Source organism: Monodon monoceros, unplaced genomic scaffold (genome assembly GCF_005190385.1).
Source record: "Monodon monoceros isolate NGI ecotype Baffin Bay Population unplaced genomic scaffold, NGI_Narwhal_1 Super_Scaffold_1, whole genome shotgun sequence".
NCBI classification, from domain to species: Eukaryota; Metazoa; Chordata; class Mammalia; order Artiodactyla; family Monodontidae; genus Monodon; species Monodon monoceros.
Genome location: NW_021703765.1, coordinates 69,103,077 through 69,129,004, shown reverse-complemented (window position 1 = coordinate 69,129,004; position 25,928 = coordinate 69,103,077). Strand labels below are relative to the sequence as shown.

At 50.5% G+C, this 25,928-nt stretch overlaps 1 protein-coding gene across 2 annotated transcripts; it reads left to right on the top strand.

Moving 5' to 3' along the window:
- Positions 1–172: 172 nt before the first annotated feature.
- On the top strand, positions 173–25,344 carry SELPLG (selectin P ligand). 2 transcript variants are annotated; one of them, XM_029224642.1, is made up of 2 exons: positions 173–233; positions 23,212–25,344. In XM_029224642.1, the coding sequence occupies exon 2, from the start codon at positions 23,217–23,219 to the stop codon at positions 24,612–24,614; it is 1,398 nt and encodes a 465-aa protein (XP_029080475.1). In that variant the 5' UTR covers positions 173–233; positions 23,212–23,216; the 3' UTR covers positions 24,615–25,344. The 2 variants fall into 2 exon arrangements, with proteins under 2 accessions (XP_029080475.1, XP_029080465.1); XM_029224632.1 differs by lacking the exon at positions 173–233 and adding an exon at positions 11,997–12,340.
- Positions 25,345–25,928: the final 584 nt, after the last annotated feature.

Here is a 25,928-nt window from a genome sequence, read left to right as displayed (position 1 = left end):
AAATCCGTGCTATCCCGGAGGAAAACCAGTGAATTACTCCTAGATCGGCTCTTATAGAGCGGCCATCGTATTCTGTCAAAACACTTGCTTCCATTTTCAAAGATAAAAAAAAAAAAATCATTGGTTACCAAACGGTGTCCGTGTTTATTTCGCACGCCCACTGTCTTTGAGGCAGCACGCAGCTTGCTGCCTGACCCAGCGTCTCTGACTCGGTGGAACCACCCTCTCAGGGGGTAAGTACGGGGCACATGTGGGTGGGCCCCAGGTTCCGCAGGTGGAATGGGGTCTATCCTGCCTCCAGCCTCTGCCAGGGGCGGATCTGGGGCAGATAGCCTAGTCTGGACGAGCCCCGAATTGTGAAGGAGGGATGAGACTTGCGTAGAGTTCAAGTGAGAGGAATAGCCACGTCTGGCCACCCAAGGAGCCCACTGCGCGGCCACCATGGGTCCCACAACAAGCTGATTCCCTGGGAATGGGGGCCTTGGAAAGCAGCTCTTTCTTCAGTAGGAAGCCCAGTACTCCTGGCTTAGCTGTGCTTTTTATTCCAGCAGAAGGTTTTCAAGGTCACTTGAATTTCTTGGCCCTCTCTCCTCTTCCCTTTTTGCACTGAAACATTGTCCCATGACATCTCAGTGATGGTAGCAAAGAATTTCCCTCCATTTGGTTTTTCTAAATGTCACTATGATGACTACTTGGCACAAAGCCTCCCGTCCTCAAACACCCTCTTCCTGAAGTTGCTGTAGTCTGTGAGGAGAACGGCGGCCAGGGTCGTTGTCAGCCCGTCTGTGGTTGCAGGAAGTGGAAGTCGGCTGTTTCCGTCTGCAGCCCCTCGGTGCCCCCAGTCAGGGGGCAGATGCGTGGTGTGGGGCGTTTACGACCGACTGGTTTCTCACCTTGGCCGCCTCGCTCCTTTGCCAGAAGACCCAGGGTTACCACGTTAGCCCCAGACAGCCAGCCAGGCCCCGTCGAGGGAGAACTTCCATTTTTTAAAGCCTACTTCCCTTGCTGTACTTGGTGTTCTGTGTCCAGAAGAATTTTGGTTGGCTCTTCAGAATCAGTTAACTCGAAGCAGCCCTTCCCTTTCTGCTGATAGCACATTCCCACGTCCTAAAGCCATCGTTGGGTCACAGACCCGAGACGGTCAAGGACACACACCTCTCCTTCTGCAGGTGGGCAGCTGCACAGTGCCCTTTGTTCCTTTTTCACATGAAAAATGTTTTTTCCTCCACTGCTGGAGGGAGCGTGTGTAAATTGGTACTCTTGCCGAGGGCAGGTTGACAGGGTAGGTCAGGAGTTTTCGACGTTCTTACCTGTTAGCCCAGGATTTTCACCTCTGGGAATTTTGTCCCAAGGACAGTAGCGGGAGGCATGTTTGGGAACTGGAAGAGTGAAAATTAGTCCAGCAGACGGTGGCTCAGTTATTAACCACCCCGGAATAGATTGTTTTTGACAAACCCTTTTAGGGATATGTGCCTATATTGATAATAATGAATATTTCTGTGTAGGGTAAAGACCACAAATGTTGCTATGTAGGGTAGCAGTTGTGGGTAATTTTTCATTAATTGGATTTTTTCTGAATTTCTAAATTTCCTATAAATGTCTTTATTCCCAGAAAGAAGTTATTAAAAGTAATGTATGAGTGAGAAATTAATAGTACCTTAAAGCAGGCATCGTAAGTCAGTGGTGGGGAAGGAAGTGGTGGGACATTAAAGTCGCTCTGGGGGCAGGGACTCCTTAGCGCCTCCCAGCAACACCAGTGTCCATGCTTAATGGGGTCAGTAGTTTTGTTTTCAAATTTAGAAGTAAAAATAAGTCCCTTTTTATCTAGACTTCAGACTGGCAATAGAATAAATCACAAGGGAAAAGATAGGTTGGCTGCGTAAAAATCGAATTACATATTCAATATGTCCAAAAAGCAAAGGCCACTGAAACCGGGAAATATGTTTCCAACCAATACAATATGGGATAATATATTTTAGTATGCTTAATCCGAGTCCCAGCTGCCGCCTCTGTTTGAATGGGATGGTTTCACCTCCCTGGTGGAGTGTGTCCAGTTTTAAGTCCGAGAGGGTCTTGACGTGCAGATAGCAGTGTTCTTTGTCCCGCCCCCAGGAATTTAGTCCACCAGCAACTGGTTTAACACAAACTTAGAAGTGGAAGGAGTTTGCTAGGAGACGCTAGTCATAGTGTGCTTGGGGCAAGTTCCTGGAATGGAAAAGTGGAGGGAGAGAAATTACTCCAGGTCCAAAGATCCTCAGGGGTCAGGTGGCTGCCAAGTTTGGTAGATGGGGGTTGCAACCTTGAGGAAGGTGAGTTGAGAGAGGCTGGTGGGCTCTTTGAGATTCAGTGTAGTTTCACGTTACTGCATGGAAATGAAACTGGGTGAGAAAGCTGATTTTCAGAGCCTGAGTTCATGAATGGGGGGCAGGGAGTGTTGGGGGGAGGAACCCAGCTTCCGTGAGGGGAGAGCAGTGCTGGTCCAGTTTCCCGGGGAGCCGGGTCAGACCGGAAGTTAATCCACTGAAGCACTCAGCTCAGGAGGTTGGGAAGCAGTTGAAAAGCAAGTGGACGGATCTCTTCTGCTACCAAAATCACTAGGTGCTGAGTTTTTTGTTGTTGTTGTTTTAATGGAGGCTTCCTCATGCTGATCTGAAAGACTCAATGAATATTTTTGGAAAGGATGATGTGGTGGGTTTGGAGCAGCCCTGGAGAGAAACGATTCAGACAAAGGCCCGGCAGACTGCTGTGGGTATAGGGAAAGCTTTGGGTTGAAAGAAACGGACAGTCATCAGTGTCTGAAAGGGGAAGAGCAAGGAGCTGGCCTGGTGTCGGGTGCTCTGCTTGAGGGCTTCAAACATAAAGTTAGTACCTTCCCCACCTTCACGGCCAACTAGTCCAGGTGATGCAGACCGATCACAGTGTGAACGGGTCACGCACAGAGTCCTGGGGCCCCTGAGGTGCTACAGCGGCTGAGGGGGCAGGGCAGCCTTCACCTTCTTCACAGCCCTGCTATCTTCTCATTACTCATTTCTAAACCACCCCTCCCCACCATGGTTCCATTCATCTTGGCATTCACTGAGGAAATACGAGATTTTAAGGGGCCTGCAGAAAATTGGAGTGGAGCCAGTGACCAAGTGGCCCAGCCAGGAAACATTGTTTGGACGGAAGCTCAGTTCCCTGAAGGTCGAGAAATCAACCTTCAGGGTTTCAGCAACAAAATCCAAGCTTTGGAGCTCTAAGCGACAAGGTCTGAGAACTGGGAAGTTGCCCCATACATAATAGAAAGTTGTTGCAGGTTCATTTCTGTGCCAAGACGCTATTTGGATTGTAGAAGGTAGACAAAGCACCTCCTGGTTAACGTACTGCCATTCTCAACTGCAGTTCCCAAAGTGACAAGCGAGTTCTTACTGCCCTGGCCAGTTTCTACCAGGGCAGTGGATTAAAATGTCACAAAAGACGGCAAGGTGGAGATCCCATATGGGCATCTGGGCACCTGCCAGAAATCCCCCCTTGTAGAGTGACCAGACTATTGTTTGAACAGCCTTGTAACTGGTTCCTCTACCTCTGCCCGCCTGTTCCCTTTTTTGCTTCCAGAGTGATGTTTTCTAGAACAGAATCTGTCAAGATCTCTGAGAGAGACACAGGTGGTTCCCCTCTTATCTCTAGCTCTTCAGCTTCCCCTAGGAGAGCCCCCTTGACTTGCCCCTTCCTCCCTCCCACCTGGTTCCTGTCTCCTCTCAGCCACTCGTGTTGGCTCCAGCTTCAAAATACATCCATATTCCAGCTACTTCTCACACCGCTGCTGTAACCCTGCTAGTTCATGCCCCCATCATCTGTGAAATGAGCTGAGCTGCTTCTGTACTGTGTTCTCCAGAGAAACGGAACTAATAAGATGTGTCCATATACATAGTGAGAGATTCATTATAAGAATGGGCTCGCATGATTATGGAGGCCACGTTCCCATATCTCCAGTCAGCCAACTGGAGACCCAGTGTTTCAGTTTGAGTCCAAAGGCAGCAAAAAACCAAGCTCAGAGGCAGTCAGGCAAGGAGTTCCTGCTTACTGAGCCTTTCTGTTCCAGTCTGGTCTTCCACTGATTGGATGAGGCCCACCCACTCACTCACTGCTTTCCTCAGTCCACCAATTCAAATGTTCATCTCACCCAGAAACATCTTCACAGACACACCCAGAATAGTACTTGACCAAATTTCTAGGTACCCTGTGGCCCAGTCAAGTTGACACGTAAAAGTTAACCATCACATCTTCCAAACCAAGCTTCCTGTTGTCCCCTGCTTTAGTCTGTTCTCAACACAGCAGCCAGGGCAACCTCTTAAGGTATGAAGGCAGGGTTGGGTAAACAAAGGCCCACAGGCCAAATCCAGCCCACTGAAAGTTTCTGTACAGCCCACAAGCTAAGAAGAGCTTTGTTACATTTTGAAATGGCTGGAAAAAAAACCCAGTGACAAGTAAAAATTACGTCAAATTCAAGTTTTAGTGTCCATAAATTTTATTGGAACATAGCCACGCCCATTTGTTTGAGCAACATCTATGGCTGCATTCACTCTACACCCTCAGAGTTGAGTAGTTAGAATGAAACCCAATGGTCACAAAGCCTGAAATATTTACAATCTGGCCCTTTAGGAAAAAGTTGGCTGACTCTTGTTTTTAGGCCCAAAACCCTCCATTGGCTTTTCATCCCACTCAATAAGGGCTGTAAGATCCTCCCAATAAGTTGAGGCTGGCCCTCGACTTCCTGACCTCGTCTCCTGATGTCCCCTTGTCACAAGGCCTCCTACCTCTGAGCTTTCACATGTGCTGTCCTCTCTGGACCACCCATCCTTCCCCCCACCCCCAGTGTCTGCAGGACTCATAACACCTATCACCACCAGCTCTATCAACTCATTGAGTTTCTGTCTCTCCCAAATTGAATGAGAACAGGACAGGAACTTGACTATGCTATTCCTAGATTCTGGCATATGGTGTTAATAAATACTTGTTGAATGAGTGAATTGAAAATATAGACATTATTATCTGAGATGGGGATACCTATTGGATTATCTGGGCAACAGTGCTTTGCTTCCAGATTATGACCCTCCCCTGACCACAGTCCACCCAGGCTGGACCAGCGAGCCTGCCACCTTCAGTGCCGGCAAATCTGAGTTCTCCTTTACAAAGGCCTGGGATTTGGGGGTGCAGGGAGCTAGCAGGCAGGACAGGTACACAGTGATGGAGAAAGCACTCTGGGTCCCTTCTGCTCCCTAAGTCCATGCCCGAGATCCTGCTGCGTGAGTTACCCCAGGAATCCTACTGCCACCTAAGCCAGTTTGAGTTGAGTTTGTCTGCAACCAAAACTCGTGCCTCATGCAGCTCTGTCTCCCTCATCAGAGCCCCTTGAGTTCTGAGGTCCAGAGTTCTTCATCTTTGTACCTTTAGGGCCAAGCCCAGGCTTGGGGTGGCTCCTTGGAGACATTGATTTCTTCAGCTGCTGTGCTCCTTGGAAAACTCATGGAGTCTAGAGCACTTTAGATTTGACTGCCGTCTGGCCTTCTAGGTCTGGGACCAGCCCCTGCGCTGGCCACTGTCCACCCTAAGCTGACCCAGTGAGCCCTGGAGAGTCCCTGTCCACTCTGGAGGACTGGCTTACTTTGCAGGCTCCCATCCCAGCAGCCAGCTCCTCAGAGGCAGCCAGAATCAGGCTGAATGTGAACTCCTCAAAGTTCTGTTCCCATTTGAGAGGGGAATTGTTGTAGGAAGGGGGACCCCTTCCAGGGCCCAAGAGTGGACTCTTGTCTAACAGTCAGAAATGAATTGTCCGAGGAGGCACACGTGCTGACAAAGCAAGAGACTTTATTGGGAAGGGGCGCCCAGGTGGAGAGCAGTAGGGTGAGGGAACCCAGGAGAACTGCTCTGCCACGTGGCTCGCGGTCTCGGGTTTAATGGTGATGGGGTTAGTTTCCGGGTTGTCTCTGGCCAATCATTCTGACTCATGGTCCTACCCGGTGGCACACGCGTCACTCAGCCAAGATAGATTCCAGCGAGAAGGATTCTGGGAGGTTGGTAGGGACATATGGACCGGCGTCTCCTGACCTTTCCCGAATTCTTCTGGTTGGTGGTAGCTTGTCAGTTCTGCATTCCTCACCAGGAGGTCCTGTTGCCAGGTAACTCATGCAAGTGGTTACTATTGGGCCTTGCCAGGGAGGGCAGTTTGGGTCATTGGTTCCCCTAACAGAATGACGTCCTGGCTGTGGTGGCGCCCAAAGCGGCCGTTTCCCCTTCGGACATTCAAATGAACCAGTGGCAGCCTGTGAGCCCTCCCTTGGGTCAAAGAGGGTGTGTGGGGAGGAAGAAGGGAAGGGCAGGCATTTGGGTTTGCTTCCCCTCTGCCTCTCCAGGGCTGGGCCTTTTATTAGAATATCCCTGTTCTCTGTTTCATGAGACCTTGGCTTTCACTTGAACAAAGTGTCCTGTGGGTAAATTTGAAAACTGCTGCGCTGCCAGCTGGACTCCTGTTTGTCTGAGAGGAAGCCACAGGCTTTGCGGTCTGGCCCACCTGGGCCCTTCCCTGAGCCCCAGCTTCCTAGGAGGCATGATGGCCACTTAGGAAGGCAGGCATGATTCTATGGGACGCCACCCCCCCTTTCCTGCAGTTTTTTCCATTTTCAGGGAAATGGGCATAGGGTCCTACAGGAAGTGGACATCTTGTGAGGGAGGGGCCCCACGGGTCCCCAGCAAATTACAAAGATGATTGGATCTCAGCTACTCCTGGCCTGTCCTTGCCTATCCACATATTTCCAGAAGTCCACAAGTGTTTTTTTGTTTGTATGTTTTTTCTCGTTTTCCTCAATAACTGACCAGCTTATGTCTGGTGAATACCACGATGGAGCTAAGCTGTGCTGGCTTTGGCCACCTAATGCTTGCTCTCTTTGTCTCTATGGTATTAAGTTTCATAAGGACGGTTTCCCACCGCACTCCACAACCAGAAACGACTAAGGAGCAACAACCAGATAGGCCTGTACAGGCAGAGCTGTACAGGCAGTGGTGAGGCCGTTGGGACTGGGTGCCCACCGTGAGGCTGTGACCGTCACCCTGTGGCAGCTGCAGCACTTTTGCCCATCAGCTGACGGAAGCACAACCGCATTTAGCGCACAAATGATCATCTGGGAGGGTCCGAGTATAAGGAGGTTGTGGACTGTTTGGATATCAAATCCTTCGTCGTCCAGTTGGCGGCCCAAGGAGCCACGCCGTTCCCTTTAAGATGGGGCTGCTCCAGCAGTAACAGGCTTTAGTTAATGCCCAGGACCACATTTTCCCAAAAGGCCCATAAATGGGTCTTTGTTCCCAGGCTAGCCCACCACTGGACTCCGGTAGAGAAAGGAACTTAACACGCGTTGGCTTTGCTGATTGTAATTCCTGCTCCACACCCCAGCTGCTCACTTCAGGTTAGAGGGTGGTGGGGAGCATTGCATCCCCTTGGACCAGTCATCGCAGGCAGGGCCAGCCAGGAAAAGCTGGAATTACTTACATATTTATTCAACAACCTTTTATCTGATTGAATGCAGGCTCTGTAATCAAACCCTGGTTCTGCCACTAACTAGCTGTGTGACCTTAGGCAAATTACTTAAATCTCTCTGGGCCTTGGTTTTTCTCATCTATAAAATGGGAATACTAACAGTACCTACGTCATGGGGCAATTGTGACGATGAAACAAATTAGCATATATCAAGAGCCTAGGACACTCTCTGGCACAGAGGAGCACCTGATAAATGTTAGCAGTGTTTATTCCTATGTGCCAGGCTCTGTGCTTGGCCCAGGAGATGCCACAGTGAACAAAACAGACATGGTTTTCTCCTGGGGCTTCCGGGGAAATAGACATTTATTAGATAATCCCATGTACATTGGAGAGGGGCACAGGGTTCTGAGATTGCAGAATGGGACAGGGTGGACAGGACAGGCTTTTCCTGAGGAGGGGGCACATGAACTGGGTCTGAAGAGTGAGGAGGGGTTACCCAGGTGATGACCAGTAAAGACTGCTCCAGGCAGAAGGAACTGCGCATGCAAAGACCCTGTGTCAGGGGGAAACATAAAAGGAGCTAGAAAAGAGCCGGAGCAGAGAACAAGGGGGCATGTGAATGAGATGAGGCCAGGGGTGAGGGGGGTGGTTAAGCATTGCCAGCCATGCTGGTGATTTGAGTCTTTATTCTAAAAACAATGGGGAGCCATTGAAACCTGCATAGGGAGAGAGTTCCTGCAGTTGGAGCAAAGAAGGGGCTTCTGCTCTTAAACATTGAGGAATGGCGTCCTGAAACCTATGGCAGGTTTTGCTCTTGAGTTTTAGGGTAAATGGACTCAGGGAGTCAAAGAGGTGAGGCAGTTGGCCTCTGCATATATTGGCAGCCCTACCTGTTTACTCTCAGGCCTTAACTGAGTCCTTACATTGTTTTGCACTAAGCATTCAAATCTCCATTTTCCAGATGAGCCAACCTCAGAGAGCTCAAGTGAATTCCCTAAAGCCACATAGAAAATGTGAAGCAAGGACCCAATTCTCCTGATTCTTAGGGCTGTGTTTTCTACCTGGCTGCATTCAGTGGCCCTACCTGGTAGCTTTTGGCCTGACCACTAACCTGAAGGCCCCAAGAGGACAAGGACAGTGTGTGTCCTGCTTGTGGCTTATCCCAGTGCCCGGCGCTTGTCAGGGCTCAATAAATGTGCCCTGCACTGAGAAAGCCAGCAGTGTAGTCTTAAGGGGACCAGTGTTTCTTTCTGCCCATCAGTGGGGACCAGGTGGGTCCCTTTTCCAATCTGGTTCTCCTCATAGCCAGTGACTCCCATTTTTCTAGGCCAGGGGTCAGCAAACTGCAGCCTGTGGGACAAATTCACCTGTTTTTGTAAATGAATTCCACCTGTTTTTGTAAATAAAATTTTGTTGGGACACAGCCATGCTCATTCATTTACATATGGACCACGGCTGTTTCCATGTTACAACTGCAGACTTGAATAGTTATTGACAGAGCCACAAAACTGAAAAGATTTGCTCTCTGGCCCTTTACAGAAAAAGCTCCCTGATTCTATTCTAGGGAATGCATTGTTCTCTTGAGAGTTTAGTCTGTGATATGAGCAGGTTCCTTAAACCCCTCCAGAGAATCTTCCACGGAGATCTTCCGTAGTCAGGCTGAGGAGCATTTGGAGAAGTGATATCGTTGGTCCCATCGCTGTGGCCGGGGGGCATTGGGAAACCATGGCTGGCAGCCCCGAAAAACACAAGCTTAGGGGGTGGGAGGAGCTGTCCCCCAAAGACCCCATAAGGTTAGAAACAGACAAAAGCAGCAGATTGTCTAGCCATCCTGAAATGTAGGGTGTCTGTAAAGTCCTCGTAGAATTTAAAATCTGTTTCCTGATAATAAAGCTGACATATACATCATTATATACATTTTTCTATTTAAAATTATAGAAAAGGAAAATAGAAAGGGCCACTGTCATGCTTACAGGGCACTCTAAGCTTTTTTTTCAGTCCATCCTCTAAGCACCCACACCCCTGAAAGTATGCTGTTTATACATTCTTAGACCCCTGCTTTTACACCTAACAAGGTGTGAGTGCTTTACAAGCATTCAGCATAAATGGGACTTTAACACCTGCGTCTTATCCCATTAAGGGACAGGTTTCCATTGCATGGGACTTGAATGTTTCTTCCCAGTGTTTCTTAGGTGGAATACCATTGCTTCAATCTTTGAAGGCATTCTGGAGTACTTTTCTGGGTTCCGTTTGTGGAAGTGGAAACCTGCTCACTTTGAATGCTTGCATCTTACAGGTGTTTATGTGCCACGAGGTGTGCTGTGCTTTCATGGTCTTCGCACAGGCACCAAGAACCAGTATCCTCTTAGCGATATTTCCTCCTCTACAGGGCAGATTTAGCAGCACAAGTCTTCCCTTGACATAGCTTTACCTGCTGCTAAGTTATTGCCTTCCCCCTTACATAGAGCACTTGCTGGTATAGAGAAGATTCACCAGCACTCAAATACTCAGCCAGCACGATCCCAGGCCAGGGGTGGAGGTTTGGGGGCTTTTTTCTGTCTCCCCGGACTCTGCCGCTGACTCTGTGTGATCTTGAGAAAGGCACAGCCTTGCTCTGAGCCTCAGCATCCCCACCTCCAAAGGCTGCCGTGAGCCTACGAGAGGATAGATGCACAGTGTCTGGCGCATAGCAGAGGCCAAGGAAATGTTAAGCGTTTGTATTACGAGGCTTTGCAGGGGAGGAAACTGAGGCTCCAGAGAAGTGACTTGCCTAGGTCACGCAGCTTGTAAAAGGCCAGTTACGAGGCCCCTGATCTTGAGAGTGGTCCCTTCCAGGGCACTGCTCCTGGCTGGTTCTCAAAGCTCACAGGGGCATAAGGGACTGGGGGCTGGACAGTGGCAGAATTAACTTTTCCCCAGGCTGTGCCCAAATCTTCTGAGAAGCAGCTTGTAGCTGCATGGGGGTCAGGGAGGAAAGGAGGCATCTGGGAGCTGGGGGGCTCTGCATCTGCTTGCTCTGGACCCCCTGGCCAGTACCCCACCCCAGTGCCGCAGGTGAAGCTAACAACCTCTGATACCCCATTCAGAATAGAACAAATGATCAGGTCCCCTGGCCCTGTGGCCTGGGAGGGGCTGGTCCCTGCTCTAGGACAACCAACTCATCCCACTTTGCCTGGAGCTGACCCAGTTTTAGTACTGGAAGTCCCATATCCCAGGAGCCCACTCAGTCCCAGGCGGGCCAGGATGGTCAGTCACGCTCTACTGTGTAGACTGTCAGCCCAGACAGTCTGGGTCTTGCCTGCTGCAAAGTCATGGCTGTTCCCCTCTCCACCCCGACAGGTGGGCGATTGGCCCGCTGGAAGTTCCTGTCAGAGCCGCCCTCGTGCCCCTCTGACTTGGTCATCAGCATCCTCCCCAGTTCTTGGAGGACCTTCCATCTTTGGAGGTTTCCTATTTTATAGATAGAGAACTGGGACCTGGATGGGGGGAAGTCACCCCAGGGTCACACAGGTCCCTGATTCCTGGTCCGCTCGCTCTCCTTGACCGCTGCATCTTAGGGATCTTGCCATCGGCTTCACACCTGTGGGTCTGGTGATGGGCTGTTGTTCAGGATGCGCTGGGATTCGGGGTGGACATCCAGGGCAGATCCTAGCAGAGAGACTGTCCCGCCCCCAAAGTGCTTGTGAACCCAGGCTAGAAGAGACGTACCTGGAATGCTTATGGTCGGGGAGTGGCCTTCCTCTCCTGGGTAAGGCTTTCAGAGTTTCTCAGCCCCTGCCCCGGAGGGCTGGCTACTCCCCCACCTGCTGGGGAGGAGCGGGAAGCTCTGAGTGTCTCCCTTCCTCTTTGGGGCCTTCAGTTTCCCTGTCTGTACAGACTGAGTTTTGGGCCCCTTCCAGCTGTAGCTTCCTAAAGTGATCAAGGTTCTGTCATGTGAACAACCCACTGGGGCTCTGATTTTCAGTTTAAAACAACCTGTGTGCAAGGCAGGATGTGAACCTCTCTCTGCATGTGTCCTGAGCCCCACCTTGTACAAAGCCACTGGCCAGACCCTGGGAGACAGCCCTTCCTCCTTGGCTTCCTTGAGAGTCTGTGCGTTCTCAGGCCTCCCAGCCGTGGCTCCTGCTCTACGCTCTCCTTGGGCTGCTGCTTTCCTCCTGGGCTGCCCGCCCAGCCCACCCCTGCTTGTCATCTCAAGGGCCACTTCTCCTTGGAAGAGTCTCCTGACAACTCCCCCCCCCGACCCAGGGTGGGTTAGGGGCCCCTCCCTGGCTCACCCCGGGGTGACGTGACCACACTGTGTCCTAACGGTCTGTTTACCAGTTTACTTGCTGGCTTCCCCACCATCCTCCTTTGCATCTGGTCACTCCCTCCCTTCCAGGATGGGTGCCCTCTCACCTCCACACTCCATCCCCGTGGAGTAGTGCTGTGGCATTTCTTGCTGTGGCATTTCTCAGCTTGGGCCGCCCCCCTCCCCCACCAACTACCCCTCCCCTGCAAGTTTCCATGTGGTTCTAGGTGTTTTCATGGTTACAGGAACCCAAGAGTGGCCTCGGGCTCAGCAGGCCCTTTCTCCTACTACACACCCAAGCTTGATCAACGTCCCCAAAGCTGCAACAAACAAGGAGGTGTGGGCCGTCACGTGGCCTTGAGTAACCACACTTTTGCTTCCTTCTTTTACACACGGCCGTTGGGGGTTGGAGCGGTCTGAGGCCACAGCAGAGGTGCCACAGCCGTGCTTGGCAGCACAGGCTGGGTCCTTGTTACTAAAGCAGAGAAGCCGCTTCTCCTGGGCCCACGAGGCAGCCATCTCGTGCTCTGCTGAGCACGGTAAGTGCCAGCTTGCAAAAACCACAGGGAGTGGCTGGGTGGCAGGGTCTCCAGGGACCAGCAGGCCTGCCTGACAGCCAAGGGCGGGCTGGGGGGCAGCCCCTGGAAAGGACACCCCAAAGCCCTGGGCACTCGGGATTGAGGTCTGCCTGGAGTTGGTAGCCTTATTCTGCTGTTTCTTCCGGATCCTGCTCTGCCTTTCCTGTCAGGTTTGCCAGCAGCTGCCGGTTTAGGGGCTACTCTGAATTCAAAAAACTGGAGAAATCAGGAGCATTTCCCTAAAAATCATCCTACTCCTTCTTTCATGGTTGGGAAGCCAAAGCCCAGAGAGGTGAAGGGATTTGCTCAGGCTATGGATCCATAAAAATAGTGTTTCCAAACTGTGTTCTTCACATTCTTATAGGATTGAGAAAATGATGCTTGTCCACAGCAAATTATTAAAATATTAGTTTTAAGATACTACTGCTAGCAAAGGAGAAAATAATAATGATTAGAATACTCCTATTACTTTTGTATCTGGGGTGCTTTAGGGGCATAAAAGAGAATGGTGGGGGGCTGGTAGCTAAAGCAGTGTCCCCTTACACACACACACACACACACACACACACACACACGCCCATAGACAAGGATCAGGGCAGGCAGGCTCTGGTCTCCTGGAATTCTTTTTTCCTCAGGAGGTGGCTCCCCGGCCCCCGGGCAGGCCACACCCTACATGGTAGATGCCTCCCTCACTGGGCTTGGCCGGCAGACAGGGGAGATTGAAACTCAGTGGAATGGGCTGGGATGCCAGGCTGAGCATTCCCTGGGAACCTAGGCCTTCAGAGGGGCCAGGGAATCATCTGAGAACCCTGCCCCCTTTTTACAAATGAGAAAACCAAGGCTCAGAGGGGGGAAGCAGCAGCCCATGGCAGCATGGCTGGGAGGTGGCCGAGCTTGGACTTGTGGTGGCCCCATCTGGCTGCAGGACCCTCGTGGAGCCCACAAAGAGCCAAGGCCTCTGTCTCTCAGTCTCCTTTGCTGAGCTGGAGCAGGAAGACAGTGGGTGTGGCCTCTGGCTAGAAGGAAATAAGATTGTTACCTGTTGTACTTCTTGATGCAGGATAGGCCACTAAATCAAGAGACAAGGTGTTGGGGCAAGGAATAGTGACTTTATTTGGAAAGCCAGCAGACTGAGAAGATGGCCCACTAGTGTCCCAAAGAACCTTCTTACCTGAGTTAGAATTCAGGCTTCTTGTATACTAAAAGGGGAGGGGGTGTGGCTGGTTGTTGCAAACTTCTTGGTGCTGGAATCCTTTGTTCTTGCAGCTGTCCACATAGTTCTGGTTGCAATGTTCCTGTAAACCTCCAACAAGACAATTGTTATTTTCTGTTCTGCAACTTTTTAATCTCCATATGAATGGAAAAGTGTTATACCTTTAAAGGTCAAGCCCGGGAATATTTCAAGCTATAGATGACATTCTTTTACAAAGGTGCAGAGCCAGTAGGACTAAGCAGAGGCAACAGAGCACAAAGGTTAGAGCTAAAGGAATAGATCCAACATGGAGTCAGGCTTGTTCTTCTCTGTTACAATTCCCTACTGTCAATGTCCATTCCACAATCTTGCAGGATAAGGGGCGACGACCACTCTGGCTACTTCCTGCTGAACGGGGGTAAGGAGGGGGTGATGGTGGAATGGAATTTATCAACTTGGAACTGGTAGTATTCCCGAGTCCTAGGCTGGGTATAAGCAGTTTGCATTATGAGGATACTGCTCCCCCTTTTTATGGCCCTGTCACAACACTTAGACAAGCACTTGAACATATATATAAACTCCAGCACTTGGGATGAGGGCACCTAGGCTGCTCTGCCCTGAGCTGTCTTTGCATATTTCCCCTGTTGGACAAACAGATAGCTTTATTAAAGCATTTCCTTTCCAACAAGTACAAGTGAAATGGGAGAGTAAATTCATTGTTACTTATCTGGTAGGAGGCTGGTAGGATCTTAACAGCAACTTAAGATCTTCTGATGGCTTGCAAGTCCAAGTCTGCAGACCTATTGGCTACAGATTCTCCTGCCTGGGCAGACACCTATAATGGCCTACCATCCAATATTTCAAAAGGGCTTAATTTAAGCTTGCTTCTGGGAGCCGCTCTAATCTGTCGCAGGGCGACTGGCAAGGCCTTATCCCAAGGTAAATGAGTAGTTTCCAATCAATATGATACCTGTTGGGTTATACTTGTAGACAAAAGCAAGCCCATTGTCACTTTGGCGTTAGGCAATCCAAACTGAGGAATAATTTGCCTTTCCTGGGGCACCATCAGCCCACACTTCTCATCTTACCTTTCTGTAGACCTCAGGGGGATCAAGTTCTGTCTGTTTTTCTGAATTTTCTAGGAGAGCCCTCTGTAGGTGTTAAAGCATGTTCTGGTGGGACTCTGATATCAAGTTGTCCTGGTGAAAAAGTCACTTGAGCATTCAGTTTACAGAGGCAATCTTGGCCCAGGTTGGGGATAGGGCATTCAGGCATGTACAAGAAACTACGTTTTAATATCAGATCTCCTAATTGACACTCCAATGGTTTGAAATAAATTGTCAGCTCTGTACTTCCCCTGATACCCCAGTGACTGGGGTAGACTGGGATGTTCTCTGTGCCAACTTAGTGTTTAGCATGGAATACGTTGCCCCTGTGTCTACCAGAAAGTCAATCAGTTTTCTTCCCACTGTCAATTTTACCTGGGGCTCCTGTGGGGATATTTGAATTGAGTGTCATAAATCCAGAGGAGCCCCTGGGTCTCTTCATTCATCATCTTCCCTTTCTACATCTGAGAGGCCCCACTCCTTTCCTTTTTTAGCCCTCCTTTAAAAAAACAATTTTTTTTTAATCGAAGTATAGTTGATTTACAATGTTGTGTTAGTTTCAGGTATACAACACAGTGACTCAGTTATACATATATTTATATCTATTCTTTTTCAGATTCTTTTCCCTTATATGTTATTACAAAATAGTGAGTATAGTTCCCTGTGCTATACAATAGGTTCTTGTTTATCTATTTTATTTATAGTAGTGTGAATATGTTAATCCCCAAGTCTTAATTTATCCCTCCCCCACCCCTTTCCCCTTTGGTAACCATAAATTTGTTTTGTATGTCTGTGGGTCTATTTTTGTTTTGTAAATAAGTTATTTTGTATCTTGTTTTTGAGATTCCACAAATAAATGATATCATATGATATTTGTCTTTCTCCGGCTTACTTCACTTCATATGATAATCTATAGTTCCATCCATGTTGCTGCAAATGGTATTATTTGGTTCTTTTTAGGGCTGAGTAGTATTCCATTATATATATATATATATATATATATATATATATACCACATCTTCTTTATCTATTCATCTGTTGTTGGACATGTATGTTGCTTCCACGTCTTTAGCCCTCTTGTTCTTTAATTGCAGGCATCCTCTCTCTCTCAGTGTCCTTTCTCTTTACAACAAGTGCATTGTTCTTTACCTAGTGCTGGCTTATCTTTCTCAGAGCCTCCTTTCTTCCAGGGATCCAATGCAACAATTAGAAAAGTACATTTCACCTTGTGCCTTCTTTTTCTGTTTATGTTCTCTGCTCTTGAATACCTTAAAAGCAAAGTCTACCAACTGAGAAAGATTCATTCCAAATGCACCATCTAATTTTTGTAACTTTCTGTCTGGGTATCTCCTGATATCTGGGGCACTTTGCCTGATAAAGTTCATGTTTATCTTTCTAGTATTTTTAGGGCCCTTGGGATTGGCATCAGTATAATGTCTGTAGATCTGATAAATCCTTTCCAAAAATTCAGAGTGGTCTTCATTTGATTTGTGCTGAATTTCTTGAATATTTTCAAACTCTTTTGTTTTGGGACCCCTTTTCGAAGCCCTGCCAAGATGCACTTAGGGCAGTGCTGCCTCACTGAGGATCCCAATTTGGTTCAACTGTGGGTGCTGCCAGGTGGGCTTTGGGTGTACCATTTGGGTCCATTAGGTGGAGCTGGTACGCTTCTTCCCTGGCCTTATCAGTGACCATTCTCCTTTCATCTCCTGTAAGGATCATGTTGAGAAGAATGTGTATGTCTGTCCAGGAAGGGTGATGGGTGGCAAAAATGGAAGCAAACAATTCTGTCATTCGGAAAGGATTCTCCCTATAAGGAGGATTGTCCAATTAAACAAGTCCAGGGTTGACAAGGGACTGTGCATCCACAGAAACCCAGCCAGGTGGCCATTTTCATTTATGCCCCCCTACGGGATAATTGCCCTGCTCTGGGATGGCTCCCAGTCCAAATTGGGTGCCCTGTTGGGTCTTAGATGGTGATACCAGATAAGGTCCCTGTGCCCAGGAAAATAATTGATCCCTATAAGGAGAGGGAGCCAGTCTGACCACTACCTGAGCCCCGGGGTTGGGAACTGGGGCTGGAGCAAGAAGAATGGGAGGCAGTGGAAGAGGTGGAGGTACTGGCATAGTGGCTGGAGTGGCTGGGACCCAGCTCAGCCAGGAGAGCGTTTAAGGTTTGAAGCAATGTATCCTCATTCTTGTTCCCTTCCTTTTCTTCCTGTGTGACAGCTCTTGCCTCGGGTTTCTTTTCAAGCCTTTATACCGTAAGGCGACAACTGTCTGACTTTTTCTCATCCTGATGTAATAGCACAAATGCTTGCATGTAGGGGATTTTATCATTCTTCCTTGCTTCTTCACAGAATAGCTCTAATTTCAGGATTGTATTGTAATTTAGAGAGCCGTTCAAAGGCCACCATTCCTTAGATCCTAACAGGTACTGTGGCCACACACTGTTACAATAAAATATCATCTTCCTCTTACTCATGGGCTCATAGCTGTAATCCCCAGAGGACACTCTTTAGGGATAGTTGAAATATTCCCCATCTTTTAAAGACAGAAATACAAGATGGAGTTGGGCTTGTTCTTCTCTGTTACAGATGGCTGGTGTGTGTCTGTGTGTTGGTCCATCTGTCTACAGACAGACAGATATCCCCTGAAAGTTGTCAGTTGTTAAACTAAAACCAGTTGTAAGTCTCAGTGAATTCATTTGTGAAAGGACCTCACTTCCTCCGTACCAGGCTAGCAAATTTAGGTACGACAGTTGAGAGTTGGGTTTTTTGGAGGGTGGGAGGGAAGGCAAAAGAAATCTTAGCTATCACTGTGGTTTGTGTCCCTGTAAAGGGTCACAGAACATTCAACAGATATATCTGCAGTATTAAAATTTCATGGGGGCAGGTGGTAATTAGGAAAAGTAATGTCTGGAAAGGCTCCTTGATAGGGCTGGGGTAATTGATTAGAAAAGGTTGGGAAGTGCAGGATGACAAATGTGAGGCCAAACTCCTGCAGGTGGCACGTCCTGTGCAACTGTATGCCTGTTGCCCAGCCTCACTCCTGTGTCCACTCCTGCAACACGCCTTTAATGAGCCCCCAGGATGCCAGGCCTGTGGGGGCCAGGGATCCTGTGGAGACTTGTGGTCTGGTGGGGGCATAGGGCAGCCACAGTGCCTGTGCTCCAGTGGGCCAATGTCACAGCGCCCACCAAGCACCTGCCCGTCTGCTAAGCCCTGGGCGTGTAGCGTGAGCCGTAAGATGTCTGTGGTTCCTGTCCTCTTAGTGTTTATGAGCTGATGGGAATGAATGTTTTGAAAGTAAACAAACATTTTTTAAAAATGGTTTAAACAACTGGACTAATGATGCCTGGGCAATCTGGGAAGGCTTCTTGGAGGAGGCAGCATTTGCTTTGGCTCCGGAGAATGGCCAGGTCATATTCACAGGTGGTACAGAGCTGTGACTATGAGGTGGGCTCTGGAGCAAGACCAACCAGGTTTAAGTTCCTGCTCCTTCTCTTACTGGCCATGTGACTGTAAGCACCAAGTGGGCCTCAGTTTCCCCATCTTTCATGTGGGGTTAATACGAGGAGGCTGTGGGGCCCAAGTGAGCTAATAGTTCACGCATAGCTCTTAGAACAGTGTCCAGCACATTGTCTACACTTGATACACAAACCAGAGGAGACCAAGGCTGTGTATGGCACCCAGGACTTACTGTGCAGACAGGTTTCTGGGGCTCCTGGCCCCAGCTCTCTCTGAGTGACAAGGTCAGAAGTGTGTCAAAGCTGTCCCAGGGTTGTAGATTTTTCAGGGATGTGGCCTTACATGCAGAATGACAATGACAACACCTGGCCTTTATTGAGCACTTACTTTGTGCTAAACGCTCAACCTGGATCAGCTCACTTTAACACATAACAACCCCACAAAGTGTAGGCGCTTCTGGTATCTTGTGTTCCAAGTGAAGAACCTGTGGCTCAGAGAGGTGTGTTCAGTTGCCCAAGATCACACAGCTTGTAAGCCACAGGGCTGGGACTGGATCTGGTTTGTTACTGGATTTGATTCTGAGCTGGGCCAGGTCCTGTCTGTTACCAAACCAAAACTGGGGTCTGCTCGCTTGTGTGCAGTAAAGCCAATCTACTGACACCATGTTGTGGTGAAGGAAAGTGCAGCGTTTTTTGCAGGGCTCCAGACAAGGAGTCTAGGACAGCTAGTGCTCAAAAAGCCCAAACTCTCCGATGAGTTTTAGCAAAGCAGTTTTAAACGCCAGGTGAGGGAGGGGAGTTCCAGGGACTGTGATCAGCTCGTGCACAATTCTCTGATTGGTTGATGGTGAGGTAACAGGGTGGCATCACAGGGGTTAACATTATCAATCCTCATGCGCCAGGTCTGGGGTCATCAAGTAGTTAATTTCTTCCATCTGGCGGGGGGGTGGGGGTGGGGGTGGGGGGGGTGGTGGTTAGCATTTGTAAAACAACTCAGGAAATGTGCATCAGATACTGTTATCTAGGTACTTCAGGGAGGAGCTAAAGCAGGGCATATGGGGGGGGGGTCTGTCCTGGGAAGGCCCCACAGGGTCCTGCTCGGTTACATGTCCAGTGCAGCAGGACTCAGACCTGTGCTGCGATCTGGGGGGACACTTGGGCCCCCGCTGGATCCCCTCTCTCGAGGCTGCTCAACCCACACCCTGAGACGCTCAGTCTTTTGGATCCTGAGATTTCAAGCTCTTGAACGCTGGGACTCCTGGGATTCAGGATTCCAAATGGGAGGTCCCAAGCTTCTTGAGTCCTACAAGCACCTTTCCTGAGTGGTCCAGGGCAGCCATGTGGCGTGGTCTCCGGAGCTGGGGTGTGGCCCCTGGCAGCTCGCTCCTCCACACAGCCTGGGTGGGGCTTGGGGCAGAAGCACCCCGGTTTCGGGTGAAGACGAAACGGGCAGTGTCTGACCTCCTCCGTTAAGCAAGCAACAAGAAAAATAGGATGTGGCATCTCCTTGCGCCTCTCTCTGAGCCCTGCCCACCCCACTCCTGTGGTAAGTGACTGTTTTCCTGCCATCAGAGGAGAGAAGAGGTGAAAGGTGGGGCCTGAAGGAAGTGACCTCACTGCCCTGAGCCTTGCTTCCCTAATCTGTGTAACGGGAACCATAGCAGCCAGTGCTGGAGTGAAGATGAATGAGGCCCCCAGATGATGAGATACTGAAATGATCCATCCGCAGTGGGGGTTTTATAATGTATCATAAATGTGTTTTAGCAAAGATTAAAGTTATTATCCTACCTGCCATACACAGTGCTTACGCTCTGCTCCTCTCCTTGTTAACTGTGTGCCTCTTTGGAGCCACAGAGCCTCTGGGAGCCATGTGGGTTTCAGTCACATGGGCTGAAGCCTGCCCAGCCACGGCCTGGCTAGACGCTGCTGTGTCCCTGGTCCCTTCCCCTTGAAGCCCACAGTATGGCAGGTACTAGGCACCTGGATTGCCTGAGACTGACTGGGACGAGGGATTTTCAGTGCTAACACTGCGGATGTCTGGGATAAGCTGGTCGCCCTAGACAGGCCCAGGCAGGGAGATGCTGGTTTCCCCAGTGCTCACGGTTGCATCCCAAAGAGGCGGGGAGGTCTCTGCTCTCACACAGGTCTTTGCAGCTTCCTTAACTGCTTCCCTAATGTAGGGAGGTAGGGAGGTCGCCATCTCTGTACTCTCCCTGAGTTGGAGGCCCCCCTCTCCTCTGCTCCTCTGTCCACAGCGCCCCTGCTGGATGCCAGCATCAGGGGATCTTCCCTACAGCATCTCATTCCATTCTCATCTTTGAGACAGTATCGCCCATTTTACAGATGAGGAAACTGAGGCTCACACTTGGTGAAGCGATCTGCTCAGGTTACACAGCGGATAAGTGGTCTCTCCTCCACCCCAGGCTGCCTCTGTGTGCAGGGGACTGTGGGGATGGGTGCAAGGGGAGGGCCCACATTGGGGAACACAACCTGGTCCCTTCCATAGTACCCTCCCAGCCTCCCTGACTCGCCCAGTTACCTCCCTGACCCAGGAACTGGTGGGTTGCATCTTCTGTTTTTGTTTCTCCCTCTCTGCTTCCAGGAAGTGACTGAGGGCTCTGCCTTCCAGGAACCGAGAACTGCCCAAGTGGGGGTGGTGGGTGTGAGTCTTCAAGTTATGAAATATGTCCCAGAGCTGGTGGCTTATTCCTAAAGTCCCCCACCTGCCGGAAAGTGGGGCCAAGGTTAGGCCATATTCTCTTCCCCCGAGAAGGAACTCGACCCCCTGTGCAAAACAGTCTGCCTCCCAAAGGCAAGTTCAGAGGCAAAGAGTGTGTGTGCGTGTGTGTGTGTGTGTGTGTGTGTGTGTGTGTGTGTGTGTGTGTATAACACACTTATTAAGCACCTACTGTGAGCCTAGAACCTTTGAATCCATCATCTCATTGCATTCTCCCAACAGCCCTGTGAGATGGGTAGTGTTTGTTTTTCCCATTTTACAGATAAAACTGAGGCTCAGAAAGGCAAAGATATGGGTCAAAGTCATTCCTCTTGTAATGGACAGAGCTGGGACTTGAACATCATTTTGTTAGACCCCAAAATCTGTGCCCTCAATCTTGTGCCCTTCATAGCACCCAGTACAGAGGGGGCTGACCTTTCTGGGTGATACGGCCTTCAAGGTCCTCCTTATTCTTACTTTGCCCTCCATTCCCCAGCTGGGTCCCCAATAGCAGCCACAAACCCATCAAGCTAAGCTGTTTTCCAAGCCTTTGCTCCTTCTGCCCCTCCAACTAGATCAGGTCTCTCCACAAAGCCTTCCTGAGTCCTCGCTGGCTTCGAATCTGATCTCTGGCACTCGGCAGCTGTGTGGCTTTGGGCAAGTTGCTCTACCTCTCTGAGTCTCATCCCCCCTCAGTAAAGTGAGGACAACTGTGAGAGCCAGATGTGTCTGGTGCAAATATCATTAAGTTTGGTTTAAGAAATTATTTTAAGATAAAATCAGGCTGGCATTTTAGAAACCATCATAATTCTAACTAACATGTGAGAGGTTGGATTGAGCCTAGAAGCTGAGGGATCCATGAGTGAGTTACAGTCACTCAAAGAATGATGAACAATTGCTCTCTGCCCCGAATTACATGAAGTGCAAGGAAAGCTATTGAATAACTGGAAAAGAATTTGAAAAAGAATAGATATATGTATCAATACATGTATACTTGAATCACCTTGCTGTACACCTGAAACTAACACAACATTTAAATCAACTATACTCCAATTAAAAAAACAAACAAGGAAAGGTACTGGAAATTATCCAGGCTCTGCCCCAGACACTGTGCCTGGGACTGCATATTGCTGAAGGGTGTTATGTCAGGGAATCGAGTGATATATGAATCCTGCCCCAGAACACAGCTGTTGGTCACCACAGGAGTCTCAGCTGCAAGAGTTTGAATCCCACAGATACCAGCCAGTGCCAGGGGGAGCGTAAGGGGAGAGAGGGAAATCCAGAGGGCGTGAGCGTTCACAAGGCCAAGTAGAAAGATCAATGAGATGTCCAAAGGGAAAGGCACTGCCCTTTCTGGCTACCTGTTCGGGAGGCTGAGGGGTGATACCAGGATGGACAGTGGCCCTCCCTACTCACAGGCAAATGAGATGACTGTCAACTCGCTGAGGACAGCCTCTTCAGAAAAGATTTGAGTTTATCTCCTGGCCCCAGATAGAGCAGTTGATGGCTCTGGGCCCTTGAGGACTTATGGGATAGATTTACTGAAAGAACTGAAGTAGCTGCCCTTTGTGGGAGCTGGAGATGGGAGCAAAGTGCTAAGGGCTTTGCAGGTATCACCTCATGTTATCCTCACAATAGTCTCCAGATAGGTGCTGTCATCCCCATCATGTAAGTGAGGACCCAGCCAAAGGGAACTGGGCCAAGCCAAGACACCAATAAAGGATGAGAAAACTGAGAATCTGAGGGACAGGACAGGGCTGTGTGGGATGGGAGCCAAGATAAGGAAAAGTGGAACAGAATGATGTGGAGAGAAGAGTCAGGATCGGACTCTGAGAAGCCTCAAAGGGCCAAATGAACAGCTTTATCCTGCAAACCTGCAGCCACCAAACTTGCTCATGGACCCCATCAGTGGATGATATAGGAACATTGGCCTATTTATTAATTGTATACAAGTACCACTGCACTCATAATATATTATAAATGTATACAAAAATAGAAATTAAGAAGTGACATCAAAGTTAATATAACTAGAAGATCTAATATTATCTTTCCGCACCCCAGTAGATTGTCTTGCCCACAAATAAAAAGTTTTAATAAAAAAGAATAAGGAGGCAAACGCATTTCTATGCACCATGTAGAGGAAGTTGAAGGGCTACCCCCCAGACGGATTCATTGATGTTGGTAAGTAATAATAGCTGCTATTTGCTGAGGGTCTTCTGTGCACCAGGCATGTGCTGGATCACAAGGATGCCCCGGGCCAGATGAGCTCCCAGCTGTGGCCGTCGAGGGTGCTTGGCAGGTCCAGGGGTACAGCTATCCTGACATCCCTCTGTCCGTATCCCCCTCCAGGTGCCATGTTTCTGAAACTCCTATTGCTCCTGGCCCTGCTGGGCCCTGGAAGCAGCCTCCAGCTGTGGGAGACCTGGGAGGATGGAGCCAAGGAGGCCCCAGGCCCCCTGCTTGTCCGTGGCCGGAGAGAAGTGGATGAGGACGACTCCGACATATATGACTATGACATACAGACGGACCCTCCAGAAATGCTTAACTATAGCACCGAGGCCCCCAAGCTTCTGCCTGTGATGGGAACATTGGAGCAGAGAGAGTCTGCAGGGCCTTTAACACCTGAGCCAACCACTCTCGAGGTGGCCACAAGGGACCCTGCTGTCCTGGATGCAAGAGGGGCAGCCACTGGGAATGTGAGCATGGAACTGGTCATACTGGTCACTCTGACCAAAGAACCAGTCACTGTAATCCCTCCCATCATGGAGGTTCCATCCACAGAATCAGCTGCAGTGGAGGCCCTGTCCACAGGGCCAGCAGGCAGAGCGGCACTGGCCACAGAACCTGCAGCCACAGAGGCTCTGTCCACAGAGACCCTGCCCACGGAGCCAGCAAGCACAATGGCACCGGCCACAGAACGCACAGCCATGGAGGCCCTGTCCACAGGGGCCCTGTCCACAGAATCCACAGCCATGGAGGCCCTGTCCACAGGGGCCCTGTCCACAGAATCCACTGCCATGGGGGGCCTGTCCACAGAATCCACTGCCACAGGGGCCCTGTCCACAGAACCCACTGCCACGGAGACCCTGTCCACAGAACCCACTACCACGGAGACCCTGTCCACAGAATCCACTGCCACAGAGGCCCTGTTCATGGGACCCACAGTCATAGAGGCCCTGTCCACGGAACTGGCCACTACAGCAGTTCTTTCCATGGAGCCCACTACCACAGGGGCCCTGCCCACAGATCCAGCCACTGTGAAGACCCTGCCCACAAGACCTGCTACCACAAGGGGCCTAACCACAGCCCTCGCTGTGCCCTCTGACCCTCCCAAGAGCACCATTGTGGCAGTTGGCAATTCATCTGATAACTTGATCTACAAATGGAAAAATGGTCAGAGTCTTTTCCCCCGGAGCTCTGTGGCCCCAAGCTCCACAGAGGGCCTGCTTGACCCCAGCTCGGTGAAGCAGTGTCTGCTGGCCATCCTCATCCTGGCCCTGGTGGCCACCATCTTCCTCGTATGCACCGTGGTGCTGGCCATCCGCCTGTCCCGCAAGAACCACCTGTACCCCGTGCGCAATTACTCCCCCACCGAGATGGTCTGCATCTCATCCCTGCTGCCCGAGGGGGGTGAGGGGCCAGCTGCCATGGCCAACGGGGGCCTGCCCAAGGCCAAGAGCCAGGGCCTGAAGGCGGGGTCTGGGGAGGACCGCGAGGGGGATGACCTCACCCTGCACAGCTTCCTCCCTTAGCTCCCGGCCAGGCTGCCTGAGCAGGACCAGCCCCCCAAGTGGCCTCGCTGGGCCGCCACCCATACCCAGGCTCTATGCCATGGGTCCGGGCTTCCTTGGAGCCGCCTGGGGATGGGAATGTTTAGGGTGGGAACCCTGGCCGCCCTACACGGGACTGAGAGCAGTCAAGGTCCAGGCACCAAAGCAGGCCTGGCAAACGGAGCCTCCAGTGGAGGCTGGAGAGGCCGCCTCCACCTCCCTGCCTCCCATGTGTTCTTTTTTTTTTTTTCTCCCATGTGTTCTTGGCCCCCTCTAATGCCTCCCACGGCTGCTGGAATCTCATCCCCATGTGCCCAGGAGGACTCTGGGTTCCCTGCCCACACCCCCACTGCCACTTTCTTCTGGTGGCCATGGTCACTGCACAGGAAGGGGGCACTTTTGGGGGGGGTTGCACCATTCCTGAGTTCATTTCCTGTCACTCCCGGTTTGGGGTATCTCTCCCAGGAGCCCGGGGTGAGGGCTGGGCATGTGATGGCTGGGCAGGCTTGGAAAGCCCAAGGCTACAGGCTTCTTTGGGACTTTGTGGACCAATGAACTTCCATCTGATGACAGAGTGACCCCTGTCCCGCCCTCCCTCGCCTCCCCCTGTGGCCTTGTTTTAGGGTGGGCTCTGCCTTGTTCCCCGAAGTCTCCCAGGGCCCAGCTCGGGGCCCGGGAGAGCACAGACACTCAGTAAATGTTTGGTAAACAAGCGATGGCTGAACGAACTCTTCAAGGTACCAAGGTGCCTCTTTCAGGTGGAGAGTTGGTCCTTTGCTGTTCACGCCCAGCCCCAGGCCCCTCAGGAAGACCCGTGTACGGGCTGTTGCGGTTACTTCAGGAGGCATCTTGCTGTACCCTTGGGCAGCTGGGAGGTGGGGTTCAGGCTGTTGGAGGACAGAGGGTGCTGGCCTCAGGAACCACTTTATTCAGCACCTCCCGTGACCCAGTTCAAGCCTACGGAATTTGGTTCCCCCGCCAAATCTCAGCCAGATACCCCTCTAAACATCAACGCCATCCTCCCCAGAAGCCCACCCTGACCCCTCTGTTCCACATGGGGCCCATCTCCCGTTAACACCCAGCGGCCCCTCCTCACAGGGGGAGCCTGGCTACACCCTACAAGGCCTTCCTACAACTGACCACCTGTCATGTAGAGTTGGGGGCCAGTAAACTTTTTCTTAAAGGGCCAGACCATAAATATCTCGGGTTTGGCAGGCTTCTCGACTCTGTCATCATGGCATGAATGCAGCGATTGACTCTGTGTCATAAATGAATGTGTTTGGCTGAATTCTATTG

Excerpts from the sequence above, each read along its gene's own strand:
- SELPLG (XM_029224642.1), top strand. The coding sequence starts at position 23,217 with ATGTTTCTGAAACTCCTATTGCTCCTGGCCCTGCTGGGCCCTGGAAGC.